The sequence below is a fragment of the Lithobates pipiens genome, unplaced genomic scaffold, assembly GCF_037356315.1.
Source record: "Lithobates pipiens isolate NorthernLeopardFrog02 unplaced genomic scaffold, aLitPip1_a1.2 Scaffold_16, whole genome shotgun sequence".
In the NCBI taxonomy this organism is placed as follows: Eukaryota; Metazoa; Chordata; class Amphibia; order Anura; family Ranidae; genus Lithobates; species Lithobates pipiens.
The window spans coordinates 619,528,913-619,549,739 of record NW_027507748.1 but is presented as its reverse complement, the minus strand read 5'-3'; the positions used below and the strand labels follow the sequence as shown (position 1 = coordinate 619,549,739).

Sequence of the window (20,827 nt, the reverse complement as noted above, 5' to 3'; positions counted from 1 at the left end):
AGTTAAAGTTAGGGAATTAGGGAAGAATTATGCCTTTAAATGTTGGACTCTGTAATTGCCTTTTCACTTTTCTAAGTAAAACATTTGAAACATTGTCCCTGCCTAGTCTGGAGTTACTGAAAAGGGTGTAATGCAAGTAACCGATACCCAAATTCTAATCAAGTGGGTCTTACACCCATTGGGGTATGAAGACATTGTTGTGGAATGGAGTAGTGTGAAGACACTAATGGTTACCTAGGGTAATGGAAGTTTTACAGCAGCCTGTCGATAGCTTGTACCTGTTATAGGTGGAACGGCCTCTAGCAGCGAGGGAGATATTGTCGGCACTCTTTCCGCCAACAGTTTGTTTCCTAGAGCAACAGAAGCGGATTCACGATGCACAGGTTCCCATCCTGTGCAGAGGTTCAGTTAACTGCGTGTGTGGAGCCCACCCATGGTGCACTCTAGGTGGGGCCAACTCCACTGCTGGGTATTGGTAGTGAAAAATGCTGGACAGGCTCCACATTTCCCTCCTAAATGCAGATTACCAGAAGGTGTACACTGTCACGGGGACCCAAGAGTTAACCGGAGAACATTTGCATTGCAAGTTTATATGGTGTTTATATCTAAGTAGAGTCTCGCTGTAAGTTGCAGTGTTCCCCCATGGCAGCCTCAAATGTACCCTGTGTCCGTGTGCAGTATTATGACCCTATAAAAGGTTCTTATCATAGTCCAGAAGGTCCCACCCCGGGGTAGGCCTTTCTTGCTTGTCGCCCAATGAGGAGGAAAGCATGGAGGACGTGACAAACAACTACCTACCTACCCAGCCCCTTCTTACATGCTGAATGTATTAAGTTAAAAAGCAAAGAGGGTTGAACACTACTTAAAAAAAAAAAAAAGCATCATTTTCTGAATATAGTATAGCTATTTATATGAATCGCTACTTAGAATTTAGTTATCATTTAAATATTTTAAAACGTATTTCTTAACTAATGAAAACTCTAAATAAAACAGTTTAGAAATCTTTAAACTTTGGGGAAAAAACAACCCAGAATGATATCATTTTAACTAAGCAAATACAATCAGCTTGAGCGTGTTTAACCACATGCCATGTGTGCTATTGCCGATTTGATGTCTGCAGTGAGAAATGGCGAGTTCCACTGGGAGCTTTAATCAACTATCTGTGGTTACTTACAGATGTCTATAAATATACCGACACAGACACAGCATAACCAATTTGCAGGAAAAAAAGATACCTAAAAAGCCCACACAATCATAATACAACACATGGAGACTCATGAAATGATTGCCTTCCTTTCTGTAAGAATCAGTGGTAAAGGTGCCAAAGATGTGGACATGGCATCCAAACGTGAAAACAAAAATGTAAGGTCTTGACACAAAATGAGAAAAAAGCATCTTTCAAATCTTAAAGTGAAACTTTAGTCAGAACATGAAGTCCTGCTAGATCACTTCAGGTTGGCCCCTTTTGCAAATATAACTACCTAAAACATTAAAAATAAGTGTATATACTTTTTAAAATCCAGTGATACACTGCCTCACCCTGCTCTGCACATGCTCAGCTTCTTCCATTTTTAGGTATTTATAGGCACTGCTGAATTTGTAGAGGCAGATCTTCTTACAATCTTAAAGTGGAATTAAACCCTCCTATCCTTTACAGCCAAGGAAGCTGCTTCTGTTTGATCTGCAACTACTAGGGATGAGCCAAACACTCCCCAGTTCGGTTCGCACCAGAACTTTTGAACAGACCGAAAATTTGTGCGAACTTTAGAACCCCATTGAAGTCTATGGGACTCGAACGTTCAAAATAAAAAGTGCTCATTTTAATGGCTAATAAGCAAGATATTGTCCTAAAAAGAGTTTGGGGACCTGGCTCCTGCCCCAGGGGTCATGGGTCAATGCCACATTTTAAAAAAAAAACTGTAGTTTTTTCAGGGAGCACTGATTTTAATGACGATTAAAGTGAAAAAAAAAAGTGAAATATTCCTTTAAATATTGTGCCTGGGGGCGTCTATACTATGCCTGTGAAGTGGCACGTGTTTCCCGTGTTTAGAACAGTCCCTGCACAAAATGACATTAAACGGAAAAAAATAATTTAAAAATGCTTGCAGTTTTAATGTCATGTCTGGTTCCGGCAATACAGATGAAAATCATTGAGAAAAAAATGGCATGGGTAGCCTCCCCCCCTGCCCATTACCAGCCCCTTTGGGTCTTGTACGGATATTAAGGGGAACCCTTTACCTAAATTAAAAAAAGGAAAGGCGTGGGGCCCCCGGGCCCTATATACTCAGAACAGCAGTATACAGGCGGTGAAAGCAAGACAGGGACTGTGTAGGTTTGTTGTAGAATGTGTTTGTAATTTTGAACTGGTACATTTTTAAAGTGTAGCTCCAGTCAAAAAATCGATTTTTAAGCTTTTTGGAAAACATAGGGAAGGGTTATTACCCCTGTATAATTTTTTGGGCGGTCTGTCTTTTTTCATCTCACTTCCTGTTGTCTCCTTCCGTTTGCAAGTAGGAGACATTTGTAAGTTGGATGTTTGAAAGTAGGGGCCTGCCCTATATGCTCTGCAGAAATATGGGCCTAAGGTGTTGGTGTTGCCACAACATTGTCAGCCCTCAAAGTGACTCTTGGTGGGCGTTGGGACACCCTGCTGTGAACGATTATATCAAGAATTTTAATTACATGCCATTGTTGAACAGTGGTAGAAAAATTGGGCCTTTGGTGGTTGTGGTGGTGGTGCTGGTGCCACAACACTATAAGTCCTCACAGTTACTCTAGGTGGGCGAAGGAACTGACCCTGCTGTGAAATATTATATCAAGAATTGTAATTACATGCCCTTGTTAAACAGGGGCTGAAAAATTGGGCCTTAGTCAATGCTTGCTGGTGCCACGACACTGCAACCTCTCGCAGATACTCTAGTTGGAGTGCAGGAATGAGCCCTGCTGCAAAGCATTGAATCAAAAATTGTATTAAATGCCCCTGTTAAACAGGGGCTGAAAAATTGGGCCTTAGGCACTGGTGCTGGTGCCACGACACTGCAACTTCTCCCATATACTCTAGTTGGAGTGCAGGAATGAGCCCCGCTGCAGAATATTGCATCAAAAATTGTATTACATGCCCCTGTTAACCAGTTCCCGACCGGCGCACGACGATGTACGTCGGCAGAATGGCACGGGCAGGCATATTGGTGTACAGGTACGTCCATTTCTATATGTTGCCCTGCCATCGCCGGGGGCACACTCGCATGCCGGTCGGGAACCCCGCGAGTCAGATCACGGGTCCTGCGGACTCGATCGCCGCGGGGATACCCGCGATCGTCTCATGGAGAGGCTGAACGGGGAGATGCCGTTGTAAACAGCATCTCCCTGTTCTGCCTAGCAACAAGTGACGCTGATCTCTGCTCCATGTGATTGGAGAAGAGATCAGTGTTCACTAACACAAAGCCCAGCCCTCCACACTTAGTAACACGGCCCTAGGAACACTTAACCCCTACACTGCCACCCCCTGGTTAACCCCTTCACTGCCAGTGTCATTTACACAGGAATCAGTGCATTTGTATAACACTGATTGCTGTATAAATGACAATGGTCCCAAAAATGTGTCAAAAATGTCCAATGTGTCCGCCATAATGTCGCAGTCACAATAAAAATCGTTGATCACCGCCATTACTAGTAAAAAAAAAATATTAATAAAAATGCCATAAAACTATCCCCTATTTTGTAAACGCTATAACTTTTGCGCAAACCAATCAATAATCGCTTATTGCGATTTTTTTGCCAAAAATATGTAGAAGAATACATATCGGCCTAAACTGAGGGAAAAAAAGTTTTTTTATATATATTTTTGGGGGATATTTATTATAACAAAAAGTAAAAAATAATGCATTTTTTCAAAATTGTCGCTCTATATTTGTTTATAGTGCAAAAAATAAAAACCGCAGGGGTGATCAAATACCACCAATAGAAAGCTCTATTTGTGAGGAAAAAAGGACGTCAATTTTGTTTGGGAGCCACATCGCACAACCACGCAATTGTCAATTAAAGCGACGCGGTGCCGAATCGCAAAAAGTGGTCTGGTCTTAAGCCAGCAAAATGGTCCGGTCTGTAAGTGGTTAAACAGGGGCTGAAAAATTGGGTCTTAGGCACTGGTGCCACGACACTGCAACCTTGTCAGAAACCATGAAACAGACTGAGACAGAAATACAATCAACTCACACTTGTTTATTAATAAAAATAAAAAGGTAAATAAAAAAAAGCGTAGTCAAGCATAGTCAGAGTCCTGTAGCCAGATCGGGTAGTCAGCCAGTCCAAAGTTCATTAACCAGATCGGGTAATCAGCCAGGCCGGAAGTCAGGGATCCAAGGAGAGCAACCGCAAGCAGGATAAGAAGCCAGGTGGGATGTCAGCAAGCCAGTCTTGAAACAAACAGCAGGAGATGGATCCCTGTGATGTGACCAACGCGAAGGCAAATGAACAAGTGAGCAGGAAGTCTTAAAATAGGCAGGTCAGATGAGCATCATCGGGAACAGCTGGTAACTGTGGAAAGAGAAGAGAGCTGGCAATTAGCCGACAGCTGAGCGGCCAGCCCAGAGGAGGAAGGACTAAGCCAGCCCTGACAAACCTCTCCCATATACTCTAGTTGGAGTACAGGAATGAGCCCTGCTGAAAAGCATTGCATCCAAAATTGTAATTACAGGCCCCTGTTAAACAGGGGCTGAAAAAATTGGGCTGGTGGCGTCACCCAGAACCAAAAATGTTCTTCCAAGCTATCAGCAGGATCGTTGAGGAAGAAGAGGATAGTCAGTCAACATAACAGGACAGTCACTCAGCATCAGCATAGGCAATCTTGAAAGGATGTGACATTTAAAAAAAATTATTTGGTTACATCAGCTTCAGGTGCTTGGTAGCTGGTGGTGATCCAAGACTGATTCATCTTTAAGAAGGTCAGTCGATCAACCGAGTCGGTGGACAGGCGCACCCTGTGATCTGTTACAAAGCCTCCAGCAGCACTGAAGGTTTGTTCCGAAAGAATGCTGGATGCAGGACAGGCCAGTAGCTCAATTGCATACTGTGCAAGCTCTGGCCAGTGATCCATCCTCAAGACCCAGTAAGCCAAAAGATTTTCGGTGGGAAAGGTGTCTAAGTCTGACCTTGCCCCTAGGTATTCCTGCACCATGTAAATCATGGCGATGGTTTCTGGAACCGATCATACCTTGGGGCTGCAGACTAAAAAATTGTCTGAACGCATCAGTCAGACGGCCACCTTCTCCACCGCTCAATCTGTGACTGACCGAATCCTTAGCAACACGTTGTCCAGGACAAGGAGTTTGTTACCTCCCAGTCTCTGGGAACGCGTTGCACAGACCTTTCTGCAAGGCCTCCCGGAGATGTCTCATCCTCTGCTCCCTCTGCGATGGCAAGATAAGGTCCACAACCTTACCCTTGTACCGTGGATCAAGGAGAGTGGCCAGCTAGTAATGGTCCCTCTCCTTGATCCGAAAAATATGAGGATCCTTCTGCAGGCTTTGCAGGATCAGGGAGGCCATGCAGCTTAGGTTAGGTTAGCTGAGGCATTCAGTCCGGAGTCCTCTGGGTCACTAAGGACAACATGATCCGCATCCACCTCCTCTCAGCCACGTACAAGTCCACAGGTTTCTTGGAACTGTAAATCATCCCTAAAAGACTGCTGCTGCTGATTCTGAGAGCCAGGCTCCATCTCCATGCTGACACAAGCCTCCTCCTCCTCGTCCTCTTCCTATGTGATGGGTGGGACAGCAGGAACACTGTCTGGATAAAGGGGGGCTTGTGAGACAAGGAAATCCTCCTCTTCCTGCCTCTGTTCTGCCTCAAGTGCCCTGTCCATTATTCCATGCAGGGTGTGCTCCAACAGGTGGACAAGAGGTACAGTGTCACTAATGCATGCACTGTCACTGCTCACCATCCTCGTAGCCACCTCAAATGGTGACAGGACAGTGCATGCATCCCTGATCATGCCCCACTGGAGTGGTGAAAAAAAACTGAGCTCCCCTGACCCTGTCCTGGTGCTGTAGTCGCACAGGTACTCATTGATGGCCCTCTGCTGCGTGTGCAGCTGCAGCAGTATGGCCAACGTTGAGTTCCACCTGGTGGGCATGTCACATATAAGGCGGTTCTTGGGCAGGTTCAACTCCTTTTGGAGCTCAGCCAGCTGAGCACTGGCATTAAATGATCGGCGGAAATGCACATAGACTTTCCTGGCCTGCCTCAGGACATCCTGTAAACCCGGGTACCTGCCCAAGAACCGCTGCACCACCAGGTTAAGGATTTGAGCCACACAGGGCACATGGGTCAGTTGTCCCTGTCGGAGGCCGGAGAGAAGGTTGGTGCCATTGTCGCAAACCACCATTCCTGGCTTAAGCTGGCATGGCGTCAACCACCTCTCAGCCTGCCCCTGTAGAGCTGACAAAATATCTGCCCCAGTGTGGCTCCTGTCCCCCAAACAAACCAGCGCAAGCATGGCATGGCATCTTTTTGCCTGCGTACTTGCGTAGCCCCTTGAATGCCTATGGAGCACCGTTGGTTCCGAGTACAAAGCACTGGAAGAGGCCATGGAGGAAGAAGAAGAGGAGGGGGTGGAGGAGAGAGGTGTGTGACAACCAGTAGTAGCATTTTGGAGGTGTGGTGGCGGAACAACCTCCAACACTACTGCACCTTGTCCTGCATCCTTCCCAGCTGCCAGAAGAGTGAGCAAATGGGCCGTGAAGGATAGGCAACATCCCTGTTCATGCCTGCTGGACCATGAGTCAGCGGTAATATGCACCTTACCGCTGACCACCCTGTCCAGCGAGGCATGGACATTGCCTTCCACATGCCGGTCGAGAGCCGGAATCACTTTCCGTGAGAAAAAGTGGCGTTTGGGGACCTGCCACTGAGGAACCGCACATTGCACAAGCTCACGGAAAGGGGCCGAGTCTACCAACTGAAAAGGCAGCAGTTGAAGTGCTAGCAATTTAGCCAAGCTAGCATTCAGCCGCTGGGCATGTGGATGGCTGGGAGTGAACTGGGGCAGGGTAATTTGCCTGCTACAATTGGACGTGGGTGTACTGCTAGCAGAGTGCCCGCAAGTATTTGGCTGTGACACACCTAATTCTTCACCTTCATTCCTCTCAGTGCAGGTTTCAGAAAGTTTGAAGGTCTAGTGGGGTTGGAGATCCCATCTTATGAGGAGCAAGGAGAGGTCCGCTTTGTTCTTTGGTGTGGGTCTTTAAGGTACGCTTGCCAATGAGCTGCATGGCAGGTCAACATATGTCTGGTCAAGCATGTGGTGCCCAAGTGGCTGATGTTTTGGCCACACGAGATAAGCTTGAGACATATGTTGCAAATAGCAGCAGTGCGATCTGATGCACTGGTCTCAAAAAAGGCCCACACCAAAGAACTTTTAGAATAACGCGCAGAGGCAGCGCCCTGCACAGGCAGAGCTCTGCGGTGTGATTCAGTCTGTGTGCTGCCCCTAAGCTGGCCCCGGAGGGAATCCTGCCTCGTTATAGATGTGCCTCCTCCTCCTCTCTCCTATCAGGCACCCACATGGAGTCAGTGACCTCATCATCCCCTCCCTCTTCATCACTGAAGCAACCCTGGCAGTATGCTGCAGCTGGTGGAACATGACTGCCAAATTGCTGTCCTTCTTGAGAATCCCCTCTCTCTGCGCTCACATTACTGCCTTCCTCTAGCTGGGTATCATCATCAGAGCCTTCAAAACGCTGGGCATTCTCCTGGAGCATGTACCCAACACTGTGCTCAAACAGTTCGGGGGACTCCTCAGGAGGACATGGTGGGTCTAGGGAAGGAGTCACTGATGACATTGAGACAAGGGAAGAGGACGCATTGGCAGCTGCTTTGCTAGTACCCTTAGCATGGGTGAGAGAGGATGAGCAGGATGAGGAGGGCTTGGTCATCCACTCTACCAAGTCTTCAGTATGATGAGGCTCAACACATCCAGCTGACGAAAATAAGGAAAAGAGTGACCAGCACTGTTGTCTCTAGACAAAGAGCCTGCTTGCCCTCTTTTATTGGCTCGTGACTGTCTCTACTTGTTGGCCTTCCAGACATAGTAATGGCCTGCAGGGAGATGGGAAAACTAGCAATTGGGTAGTGTATACTGTGCAGGAGGCACACAACACCCACTTTAACTCCCGCAGATGCCTGTATTAGAGAACACCAGCAATAAAGGGTAGCTACAGGTGTATACTGTGCTGGAGGCACACAACACCCACTTTAACTCCTGCAGATGCCTGTATTAGAGAACATCAGCAATAAAGGGTAGATACAGGTGTATATTGTGCTGGAGGCACATAACACCCACTTTAACTCCTGCAGATGCCTGTAATAGAGAACACCAGCAATAAAGGGTAGCTACAGGTGTATACTGTGCTGGAGGCACACAACACACACTTTAACTCCTGCAGATGCCTGAGAAAAGAATACGCTGTCCCTGCCTATCCTCTCCCTGCACGCCGGAACACACTACACAAGGCTGCCACACTGGCGGCATTATATAGTGTGGGGCATGTACTAAACCCCCTGAGCTATAATTGGCCACAGGCATCCTGCCTGTGGCCAATTATGGCTCTCCTCGTTGCTGGCGCTGTGATTGGCCAAGCATGCGGGGTCACAGTGCATGCTTGGTCAATAATGAGTTAGAAATGCACTGCGATGGCGCAGTGCATTGTGGGCCATGAGCGCCACACGAATTTAGCGTGAACGGCCCATAACGGTTGGTCAGTATTCGAACGGGCGAACAGCCGGTGTTCCACTCGAACACCAAGCTCATCCCTAGAAACTACCATGGTTCTGCACATGTGATCAATTATGACACCAGCCATTTGATGGTTTGACAGTTTGCTTTAGCACAGAAGCACATGTGACAGTTAGCAATCCTGGCATTCCAGGAATGTAACTGTTTTTTGAAACTATTAGATCGATAGGTGTCGTTTGGCTTTATGATTTACGGCTGTTCAGGGGCTCTGAGCTTCAGAAAAATGGCAGCCTGTGGCAAAAAGAAACAGGAGCAATGCTGGAGGTAATATACAGCACATAGTAATTTCGGTAGCATAATTATTAAAGGAGTTCTATGCATTCTCTGCATTAAGATAAAAAGCCTTCTGTGTGTAGAAGCCTCCCTAGCCTCCCCCTAATACTTACCTGAGCCCCATCTCTGTCCAGCGATGTCCACGAGTCCCTCGCTCGTCTGTCATTCTCCCTCCTGATTGGCTGAGACACAGCAGCGGCGCCATTGGCTCTCACGCCCTTTCAATCAAAGTCAGTTAGCCAATCAGGAGAGAGAGGGGCGACGCCAAACGGCAGCTCCATGTCTAAATGGACACACGGAGCTGCAGCTCGCCTTGGGTGTCCCCATAGCAAACTGCTTGCTGAAGGGGCACTGGACAGGAAAGAGGGGCCAGGAGCACCAAGAGGAACTCGAGAAGAGGAGGATCCAGGCTGCTCTGTGCAAAACCACTGCAACAGGGCAGGTAGGTATAACATGTTTATTATTTAAAAAAACAAAAAAAATTTACAATCACTTTAATGAGGAATATATGTTCCTTACTAAAGATCAACGTTTTTTTTTTCCAAGTTGGTATGGGTAAAGTTGCGCTTTAATGTGGCCATAAACTGGTACGTTTTCAAACAAATGTTTGTACAAAAAATCTAGTCAGTGCATTCGATAATGTCAACAGAAACTTGTCGGATGTCAATCAAAAGTATTTCAAAATTTTGTTTACTTTTAACATTTGGTATGAATGACATTTTCCCAGACAATAACAACATACATTGTTAGAAAGGAAAGAAAATAATTTCATCCGACTCCTTTGAATTTTCTCATCACTACAGTTGAAAATGGACATCAGTTGGACCCCACTAACAATCAAAACATCAAACCAATGTTGCAAAACTGAAAATGTTCAAATTAAATTCTACAGGTGTATGACCAGTCTAATACCTTCATCAATTCCATTTATCTCATTTATTTTCGACAAGCACTCCAGATGGAATCCTACGCTACGCTTTACATCGCCAATTGGGCAATGGCAGTTGATATTGGGCTTTGTCTACAGAGCTTAGAGGTTTGGCTTAGGTATGTTACATAATCATAAAGTGAAATGGCCCTAAATGACAGTCCTTATGGACGAGAGTCTACAACAAGAACTGTCTGGAGACCACTTAGTGCTTTATCTTTAGTTACTGCCACAACAACATGTTACCCTGAAGGGTTTGTGTCTGCAGTATAATCATATTTGGTTTAATTGTCTGTCTTTACGTTATAGGAGGATTAAGAAGAAATTATAACTAATTTTCTCAAATAATGGACCTGTAAAAGCCTTTGCTTGAAATGAACAGGGGTTTAGATTGTGCATCCCCTGCAAAGAGTTCTGATTGGCTGCTATGACTTTTCCTATTGCCCACAAATAAGGCAATGCAGGGATCAGTTGTGATGTGCAAAGTTTTTAGATCACAAAAGTAGTTAACAGCTTACATTTTATCTTTTACAAATTAAGAGCATTTAGAAAAATTAAAAGAGAAGTATGACCAAAGCTTTTTGGCCATACTTCTGATGTTGCAAAGCGGCACCCGGCTCTGGAATAATCCTGACCATATTGTCTGGATCCTCTCTGCTGCCTAAATGACAGCTGGCTCCGGCTATCAGTGAAGGGCTGCAAGCCGGAGCTAGCTGCTCCCACTCCCGCTCCAATGTTCGCACTGATCCAGTGAGCACTGGAGGGGCAGAGCAGAGAGCGGTGACTGACAGTCATGGCTCTTCACTTGGGGCAGATAGAGAACCAAGGTATAGTGGTAATGCAGGCTATGAAGCATTTCAGCGTCAGAAAACAACATTTAGGGGTGTATTTATAAAAAACAAAAATTGCAGAGCTATTCATACACACACATACAGTACTGACATATTGACCAGGCCAGAATTTGTCCAAGCCTACTCTATTTTACATAGCACAAGGAGCTGATGGCTCTTTTCTGTGTTAATCAGAATTTAACCTTCACTCTTCAGTCTTCATCTTTTTCTCAACAATAAAAAGGCAGTTCCTTCATAATGCCACAATGCAATGTATTGTCACACCTTTCCTTGCATTCAACCTGTGGGTTTGATTTACTAAAGGCAAATAGACTGTATAGATGGTGCAGTTGCTCCAGAGCCTCATAAATGAGGTAAAGCTTCACTTTGCAAAGAATACCCAATCACATGCAAGGAAAAAAAAATAGCATTTTTGCTTGCACATGATTGGATGACGGAAGTCAGCAGAGTTTCTGCTCAGTTACTAAGCTCTGGAGCAACTTTGCAAAGTACACAGTCTATTAGCATTTAGTAAATCAACTCCCTATGTCTTCCCCAACAGAAGAACCATATGGGTTGATTTACTAAAGGTAAATAGACTGTGCACTCTGCAAGTGCATTTGCTCCAGAGCTTATTAAATGAGGTAAAGCTTCACTTTACAAAGAAAAAAGAAAAACAGCTTATTTACTTGCACATGATTGGATGATGGAAGTCAGCAGAGTTCCCTTTCATTTACTAAGCTCTGGAGCAACTGCACCATCATAGTGTAAATCCACCCCATAGTGTAATATCCCAACATTTGCTGCATATTTCTGCTCTAAACCACAAGCTTACCCTCGTAAATTGCTTTTTGCCTGGTCTTGTGGCATCGTGCTGCAGGACCCATCGACCTGTAAGCTGGTCTGGCTTCTACAGAGGATTTATGCAACCGAATGTATTTTATAATTCTCTTATCACAGCAGCCAAGGAAACTCACTAATGTCTGTTCAAGAGGTGTGTGAGAAGTTGTGAAATCATACAGCTTGAAAGAGCTCAGACAAGAGTAGGTTTATCAGGAATTTCCTTTACATGGTCTGGAAGTTGGAAGCCTACATTGAAATAAAGCAACCAATGTCTATTGTTCACACTAATGATAACCTGGTCTTTGCAAAGTAAGGTAGTAAGGTTCACCACGATGAAGCAAGTGAGTAAAGCCGGTGTTTTGCCAGATTAGGCGACCCATCAGAATGTGTAACGGAAGTGACATTCCGTCGCCACCATCTTGCTACACCCTGCACTCCTCCATAGTAAGGATACACTGAGAAGGCAGCAAGCGGACATCTTGTTACACCCACTGGGGTTTTGCATTTTACACTTATTTTTAACAGTAAAGTGAGTTTATATAGTGAAATACAGTACTTAGGACTCCGTCTGAATGTTTACATGTTGAATTTTAAAAGCAGCAAACTTCTATCAGATTAGCAAACCTATGAGATGAGCAGGCTTGCCGCTGCTTTTAAAGGTGTGAAGAAATGCTGTTAAGTAGGAAATATATATACAGTATCTCACAAAAGTGAGTACACCCTCACATTTTTGTAAATATTTTATTATATCTTTTCATGTGACAACACTGAAGAAATTACACTTTGCTACAATGTAAAGTAGTGAGTGTACAGCTTGTATAACCGTGTACATTTGCTGTCCCCTCAAAATAACTCAACACACAGCCATTAATGTCTAAACTGCTGGCAACAAAAGTGAAAATGTTAAAATTGTCCCAAATTGTTAGGCTTCATGTACATGGGCCTTTTTTATAACCTCTCCTGAACAATTTAACTTGACAGATGGTAACCCATGTTTAAAACGTAAATTTTGCTGCGTTTACATGCCGCGTTTAGCCATGTTTGCGTTTAGAAGTGTTTCTAAAAAAACAGAAACAATTTTTTATTTTTTTTTAAATGGCCAAAAACGAAAAATGCCTATAAACGAAACACGGCTAAACACGGGTTACCTCGTTTAGTCGCGTCTGGCGTCTGAAACGTGGAAATCTTTGGCATCTGAACCTATTTATTTGCTTTAGAAGAAACTCCCTTAAACGCAACTGTGTAAAAACAGAATAAACAAGACATGGTCACATAGGATAACATTGAATGAGTTCAGGGGCAGTTGAAAAAAACACCCAACTGCCTCTGAATGTATGTTTAACAGCGTCCCATGTACATGGGGCCTTAATATTTGTGTGGCCACCATTATTTTCTAGCATTGCCTTAATTAACCCTCTTGGGCATGGAGTTCACCAGAGCTTCACAGGTTGCCACTGGAGTCCTCTCCCACTCCTTCATGACGACATCACAGAGCTGGTGGATGTTAGAGACCTTGCGCTCCTCCACCTTCCAGTTGAGGATGTCCCACAGATGCTCAATAGAATTTAGGTCTGGAGATATGCTTGACCAGTCCATCACCTTTACTCTCAGATTCTTTAGCAAGGCAGTGGTCGACTTGGTTCCCTCAATGAACTGTAGCTCCCCAGTGCCAGCAGCACTCATGCAGCCCCAGACCATGACACTCCCACCACCATGCTTGACTGTAGGCAAGACAAGCAAAATCCGCAAAGTATCCCACTTACAGTACCCCAAACAGCACAGAGACAAGCCTCAATCCTTTTGGCACAAAGTCATTTGGATTGATAAGACCAAAATTTAGCTTTTTGGCTACAACCATAAATGCTTCATTTGGTGAGGAGTCAACAAGGCCTATGATGAAAGGTACACCCTTCCTACTGTGAAACACGGAGGTGGATCGCTGATGTTTTGGGGATGTGTGAGCTACAAAGGCTCAGGAAATTTGGTCAAATTTGATGGCAAGATGAATGCAGTATGTTATCAAAAAATACTGAAGGAACATTTGCATTCATCAGCCAGGAAGCTGTGATGGGACATATTTGGACATTCCAACATGACAATGATCCAAAACACAAGGCCAAGACGACCTGTCATTGGCTACAGCAGAATAAATTGAAGGTTCTGGAGTGGCCAACTCAATCACCTGACCTCAATATCATTGACCCACTCTGGGGAGACCTCAAAATATGCAGTTCATGCAAGACGGCCCAAGAATTTACAGGAACTGGAGACTTTTTGCCAGGAGGAATGGACAGCTTTACCATCTGAGAAGATAAAGAGCCTCATCCACAAATACGACAAATGAATTCAAGCTGTCATTGATGTTAAAGGGGGCAATACACAGTATTAAAGCGGGAGTCCACCGGGACTCCGCGTTTTTTTTTTTTTTTAAAAGCCAGCAGCTACAAATACTGCAGCTGCTGACTTTTAAAATAGTGACACTTACCTGTCCAGCGCGCCCACGATGTCGGCACCCGAAGCCGATCTCTAGGTCGCCTGTCGGGTCCTGCCGCCGCCATCTTGGGTATGGGAATCAGGAAATGGAGCCTTTCGGCTTCATTTCCCGGTTCCCTACTGCGCATGCGCGAATCGCGCTGCGCAATAAGGACGCTCCCCGCTGCCTCTGGGATCTGTGTGTTTCCCAGCAGGCAGCGGGGCACTTGCGGGAAGGGGCGGGCACTTGCGGAAAGGGGCGTACGTTACGCCCCTTTCCGCAGAGAGCTATCCCGGAAGTGGGTGCAGTTACCTGGATTATCCAGGTAACTGCACCCCCCTCCCCCCTGAAAGGTGCCGATTGTGGCACCGGAGGGGGGGAGGGTTCCGATGAGCGGAAGGTCCACTTTAGGGTGGACCTCCGCTTTAAGGACTGGGGTATGTAAACTTTTGATCAGAGTCATTTGGGTAGTTTCTATTGTCATTATGATTTAACCTCCCTGGCGGTACGATTATTTCGGATTTTAGGTGCTAAAAGCGGTACCATTATTTTGCATGAAAATTTGGCGTTTTATATTGTAGTCCTGCAATTCTTAGGAATAACTCTCTTAAATCTGTCCAAACCAGAGTCTAGCAGACATCCCGGGTATGATAAAGTTTGAAAAATGAAATCATAAATTATAATATAATAAATAACTATAAATAATTGTACCAAATAATAATATAACAATAATAAAAATTATTCAATAATGTAATCAAATCAAAAACACTGAAATTTGCTCAGTTGCAGAATTGTCACTGTCAATACTTTTCAGTATTTGATGACGGATCTCCCCACAAACTGCTATCTCTCAATTCTGCGAGTGATTCTAATTTATTATCGCTGTTTTCTAGCTGGTCTAAAATCATTTTTGATGTACAGGGACAGTTTTGGTTGCTATGGGCAATCTCCAGTTTCCAGGCATAAAGAACAGTTTTTATTATATAAAAGTGCATGCAGGGCACTGGGCAGACCACTAGGGACAACGGGGATGTGAAATATTTACATACAGCAATGTAATCTGTAAGATTACATTATACTGTATGTTTACTGTTTGTTTCACTTTTTGAATTTGGCGCCGATCTCCGTGCCCGTGCGTCGCAACGCTCGCAGGGCACGGAGATCGGCGGTGTGATGCATCGAGCGAGACATGGCTCGCTCGTACAGCGGGGAGACAACGCTGGATCCGAGGGAGAAGGTAAGTAAACCTCCTCCTGGATCCAGCGACGCTGTCCCGAGTCTGACTCGGGGATACCGCTTTTGGTATGAAAAATCCACCCCGAGTCAGACTCGGGAATACCGTCAGGGGGGTTAAAAAGAGTAAACACAGTTGATTGATAATAAATGGCTTCAGCCAAAAACTAACCAAGTTTTTGTGTTATCATTCATATTCTCTGAAAAATGGGCAAGAAATCAGAAATTCTGCCAGGGTAAACTTATGAGCACAACTGTGTATCTATCTATCTATCTATCTATCTATCTATCTATCTATCTATCTATCTATCTATCTATCTATCTATCTATATAGTGTATGCAGTACTCAGTAAAGAAAATAAATCTGTTGTAAGCAATAAGTTGAAATTCAACAAAGTGCCCCTAGAATGAATCGGTGTGTTGTCAGTATTAGCAGGACAAATTGACAGAACATAGAACATATTAGGTGTTGTAGCTCCAGTGATGTGCACATGTCACCAAGACTTTCCTAGGATCAGTAGTTTTCATAGATCTCTGTATTAGTAATATATCCCTGTACTATTCATAGGATCCTTGTACTATCAATACATTCCTGTACTTTTCACAGATTTTTCCACTATTCATAAATCCCTATAGTCTTCATAGATCCCTGTGCTATTTGTATATCTGTGTACTTTTCATACACACTGACATGATCTTCACACTGACTTCATCAACCCCAGCACATGTTCACACACTGAACAGATCCATCTCCATCTCCATGACAACAGTAAACAACCTGCACACAATGCAAGTTACTGGCTGAGACTTCCCTGCTCCAAAACTTAAAATAGTGACCCCAAAGTACAACCATGGTCTCCTCTTACCTGTGGGAACTGTATGTCTCCAGCCTGCCCAGGGCAGACCAGGGTCTCCACTTCATCCTCTCAGCCATGGTCCTGGAGATCAGTCCTGGTTCATCAGAGTGGACTGCAATGTCTTCTGTCACACAGATCAGTGAGGACAATGACAGGGGGAGGGGAGGGGGACAGGATTGCCCCTGTGCAGCTTTACCCTCTCCTAGTGCCTGCTGCCCAGGCAGGACTACTCCTGTGTAGTGTCAGATCAGGTTGCTGAAGCTGCAGTGCTGCCTCTAGAGAAAGCTCACATTACACACTGAGCCTGGAAACAGATGACTAATCTCTTCATCTACAACACAACACCTTTAATGCCAGTAAATGCAGGTTACAGTAAAGTGCTCAACACAATCCTGGTAACAATGGAATAACCAAATGCAGGATACTTGAAACACGCTTTTAATCACAAACTTGTATTAAAGGAGTTACATTTTAGCATCCCATAGCAACCAATCAGAATTTGTTCCCCTAGTAGAAGGGAAGCCTTTGGGCTTTCCCAATGACCCCTGCAAGGGTTCCGCTCATGTTAACTGCTTTTATCTTTTTTGTTTGTTGTTTGTATAAAAGCTCTAATAAACAGATCCTTAAAAAATATATGATGTGCTCCACCAGCTTATTGTCTTTGCAGGGGTTTACCCCCTAGTACCAATTTTGGTGCTCAGGGATTTTAATGATGTAATTGACTTATGGCGTGACAGGTGCCCAGTTCCTAGATCAATGGCTTCTGAAAGCCTCTCTCATCTTGGAAAACTCTGCAAGGAATTAGGGCTACAGGATATGTGGAGAGCATCCTGGTCAATGCAAAATCGCATTACTCCTTATCTAGAATTGATTTGGCTCTGTGTTCTGCAGAGCTTATCCCAAGTCTTATTGAAGTGAATATGGAACCTCAAGGGATTTCGGATCATTCCCTTCTACTAGTTCCCTTAGGGCCGGTTCACACAGCAAGGCGCGGCGAGGCGTCTCCGACTTGCCTCGCCGCGACCTGCGGGGACCTCAGCGGCGACTTGCAGAGGACTTCTGTATAGAAGTCAATGCAAGTCGCCCCCGAAGTCGCCCAGAAGTAGTACAGGAACCTTTTTTCTGAGTCGGAGCGACTTGAGTCGCTCCTCTCAGAACGGTTCCATTGTACAGAACTGGGGCGACTTGCGGGAGCGAGGCGAGGCGAGCCGTGTCGCCTCACATCGCCTCGCTGTGTGAACCGGCCCTTAATGTCAGGATACTGGGAGTCCAACATCTCTTGGCGGTCGAATCCCTTTTGGTTGGATCTATTTCCCAAAGGAGATCTTGTCCCTGCCTCCATCGGGTTCTTCTTATCCCTCAATGTGGATTCCATAGTTACATAGTTAGTTAGGTTGAAAAAAGACATACGTCCATCTAGTTCAACCATAAAAAATCAATAAATAAAATAAAATATATCATACAATCCCATATACACAATCCTATACCCACAGTTAATCCGGAGGAAGGCGAAAACCCCCCAGCAAAGCAGGATTCAATTTGCTACAGCAGGTGAAAAAAATCCTTCCTGATCCCAGAGAAGCAATCAGATTTTCCCTGGATCAACTTTAACTGTAAATGTTAGTACCCAGTTATATTATGTACATTTAGGAAATAATCCAGGCTTTTCTTAAAGCAATCTACTGAGCTGGAGAGAACCACCTCTGGAGGGATTCTATTCCACATTTTCACAGCTCTTACAGTATGCCGCGTACACATGACCGTTTTTTCCGTCAGAATAAACTCTGACGTTTTTTTCCGACGGAGTTCCGCTGAAACGGATTTGCCAATCGTTTAGAACGCTGTCACATACAACACGTACGACGGGACTAAAAATAGGAAGTTCAATAGCCAGAAGCCAATAGCTTCCCTTGCGTCATTTTTGGTCCGTCAGAACAGCATACAGACAAATGGTTTTCCTGATAGGAATTGATTCCGTCAGAAAGATTTAAAACATGTTCTATTTCTAGGTCTGAAAGAATTTTCGAAAAAAAAATTCAGCTGAAGCCCATACATGATCGGAATATCCGATGGAATGATTCCGTCTGACTTTTTCTGCCGGAAAGTCCGACCGTGTGTACACGGCATTACTGTGAAGTAACCTTTCCGTATTTGGAGATTACATTTTTTTTCCCTCTAGCCGTAAAGAGTGCCCCCTTGTCCTCAGTGTTGACTGTAAAGTGAAAAACTCAACACCAAGTTCATTATATGGCCCCCTTATATATTTATACATGGTAATCATATATCCCTTAATCTCCTCTTCTCAAGAGTGAATAAATTCAGTTCCTCTAATCTTTCCTCATAGCTGAGCTCCTCCATGCCTATCAGTTTGGTTGCCCTTCTCTGCACTTTCTTCAGTTCCCCGATATCCTTTTTGAGAACTGGTACCCAAAACTGAACTGCATATTCCAGCTGAGGTCTTACCAATGATTTGTACAGGGCAAAAATTATATCTCTCTCTGAGTCCATACCTCTCTTAATACAAGAAAGGACTTTGCTCGCTTTGGAAACCGCAGCTTGGCATTGTATGCTATTATTGAGCTTATGATCTACCAAAACCCCCAGATCCTTCTCCACCATTGACTCCCCCTGTTGTACTCCCCCTAGTATGTATGATGCATACATATTCTTAGCCCCCAAGTGCATAACTTTACATTTATCAACACTATACCTCATCTACCACATAGTCGCCCAATTAGACAGACTATTGAGGTTGGCTTGTAATTTGGAGACATCCTGTAACGATGTTATTCCACTGCATAGCTTGGTGTCATCTACAAAGACAGAAATTTTACTTTTAATCCCAGAAGATTCCACTTCCTTAAGGGTGGTATGGAATGCTCTTAAGGCCTTTCTTCAGGGGCCTGTTAATTTAAAAAATCAGTGCTATTAAAACTGTGGAGGAAGCATGAGGAGCGGACTCCTCCACTGCTGCTGCTGCCCACTAAAGGTGACACAGCAGGAGGAGAGGACACCACAGCAAGGTAAGTGCTGGACCTCTAGCGGAGAACCGGGGCTGGGGGGGGGGGGTTTGATGGGACAAAGTGAGGCTGAATTTGATGGCACACAGTGAGGCTGCATTTGATGGGACAGCGAGGCTATATTTGATGGGAAACAGTGAGTCTGCATTTGATTAGACAGTGAGGCTGCATTTGATGGGGCACAGTGAGGCTGCATTTGATGGGCACAGTGGCTGTATAAGATGGGCATAGTGGCTGCATAAGATGGGCACAGTGGCCGCATAAGATGGGCACAGTAGCTGTATTTGATGGGGCACAGTGGCAGCATTTGATGGCACAGTGGGAGTGTTTGATATGGCACAGTGGCTGCATTTGCTGGGCACAGTGTCTGCGTTTGATGGGACACAGTAAGGCTGCATTTGATGGGGCTCAGTGAGGCTGCATTTGATAGGGCACAGTGAGGCTGCATTTGGTGGGCACAGTGGCTGCATTTGATTGTCACAGTGGCTGCATTTGATGGCACAGTGGCTGCATTTGATGGCACAGTGGCTGTGTTTGATGGGTACAGTGGCTGCGTTTGATGGCACAGTGGCTGTGTTTGATGGCACAGTGGCTGTGATTGATGGGGTTTTTTTTCAGAATTTTTAGTTTGTTTGCGCCCCCCAAAAAAATTGTGCACCAGCCGTCACTGATAAGAACGCTGGGGGATTAGCAGTACCCAACCCGAGGATATATTTTCTTGCAGCCCAATTACAGCACTCGGTGGGATGGGATTCCGAGAGGCTATCCTCTCCCACTCAGTGCCTATTCTCTTATGTGTTCAGTGGTCGGTCACCGCTGCACATATTGGAGAGGGGGGTAGGGGGTGTTTCCATAACTGCCATGCCTACGTTGGTGATAATGTTTAAAGTGTGGGATGCTGTTAAAAAAATGACGGGTTTTCTTATTCTACTAGATACACCCCCCAAATTGGATAATGATAGACTCCCTGACCTTTCTATTCTCTGGATTTTCAGAGATGGGAAAGATTTGGAGTAACTACCTTGATTCAATTATATGAGAACGTTTCTCTCAAATCTTTTGAACAATTAGGGAAAGAGTTTTCCTTACGATCAAGGTGGTTTTATCAGTTTCTTCAACCGTGCCATGCCCTACGAGCTCAATTTTCTTCAGTTGAGGTGTTTTTTCCTTCCACCGTTGTTCTGGATAGAATATTACAGGCAAGGTCAACCAAGTGATTTACTTCTGTGACATATAGGATGCTGCTAGACAGGTTTTTATTTAGCTTTTCTATTCACTCGAGGGCTGGGTGGGAACAGGATATTGGTCCTATCCCGGAGAAGGTTTGGGAGGACATTCTTCAGTCCCTCTTTCTTGTCTCTCTCTCTCCATCACACAAATTGACTCAGATCTTCATCCTTCATAGGGTATATAGAACTCCCCATTTTCCGCATACCATAGGCTTGAGATCTGATTCAACCTGTGCAAGGTGATGTAGCCCAGGTACTCTAATACATCTTTTGTGGCAGTGCCCCAAACTCCAGAGATATTGGGCGGAGGTGGTTGGTACACTTAATGAGCTATTAGATGTGTAGCA

At 44.8% G+C, this 20,827-nt stretch overlaps 1 protein-coding gene across 2 annotated transcripts in view; it reads right to left on the bottom strand.

The window, feature by feature from the left end:
• LOC143983938 (cilia- and flagella-associated protein 337-like) overlaps positions 1-16,533 on the bottom strand; it is a 221,461-nt gene extending 204,928 nt beyond the window's left edge. Inside the window, exon 1 of one of the 2 annotated variants that reach the window (XM_077484093.1) lies at positions 16,241-16,533. In XM_077484093.1, the coding sequence (XP_077340219.1) occupies positions 16,241-16,308 (68 nt within the window). In that variant the 5' untranslated portion in view covers positions 16,309-16,533. Of the gene's footprint in view, positions 1-11,660; positions 11,816-16,240 lie in introns of those variants that run through there. The other variant, XM_077484094.1, reaches the window with a different exon arrangement.
• Positions 16,534-20,827: the final 4,294 nt, after the last annotated feature.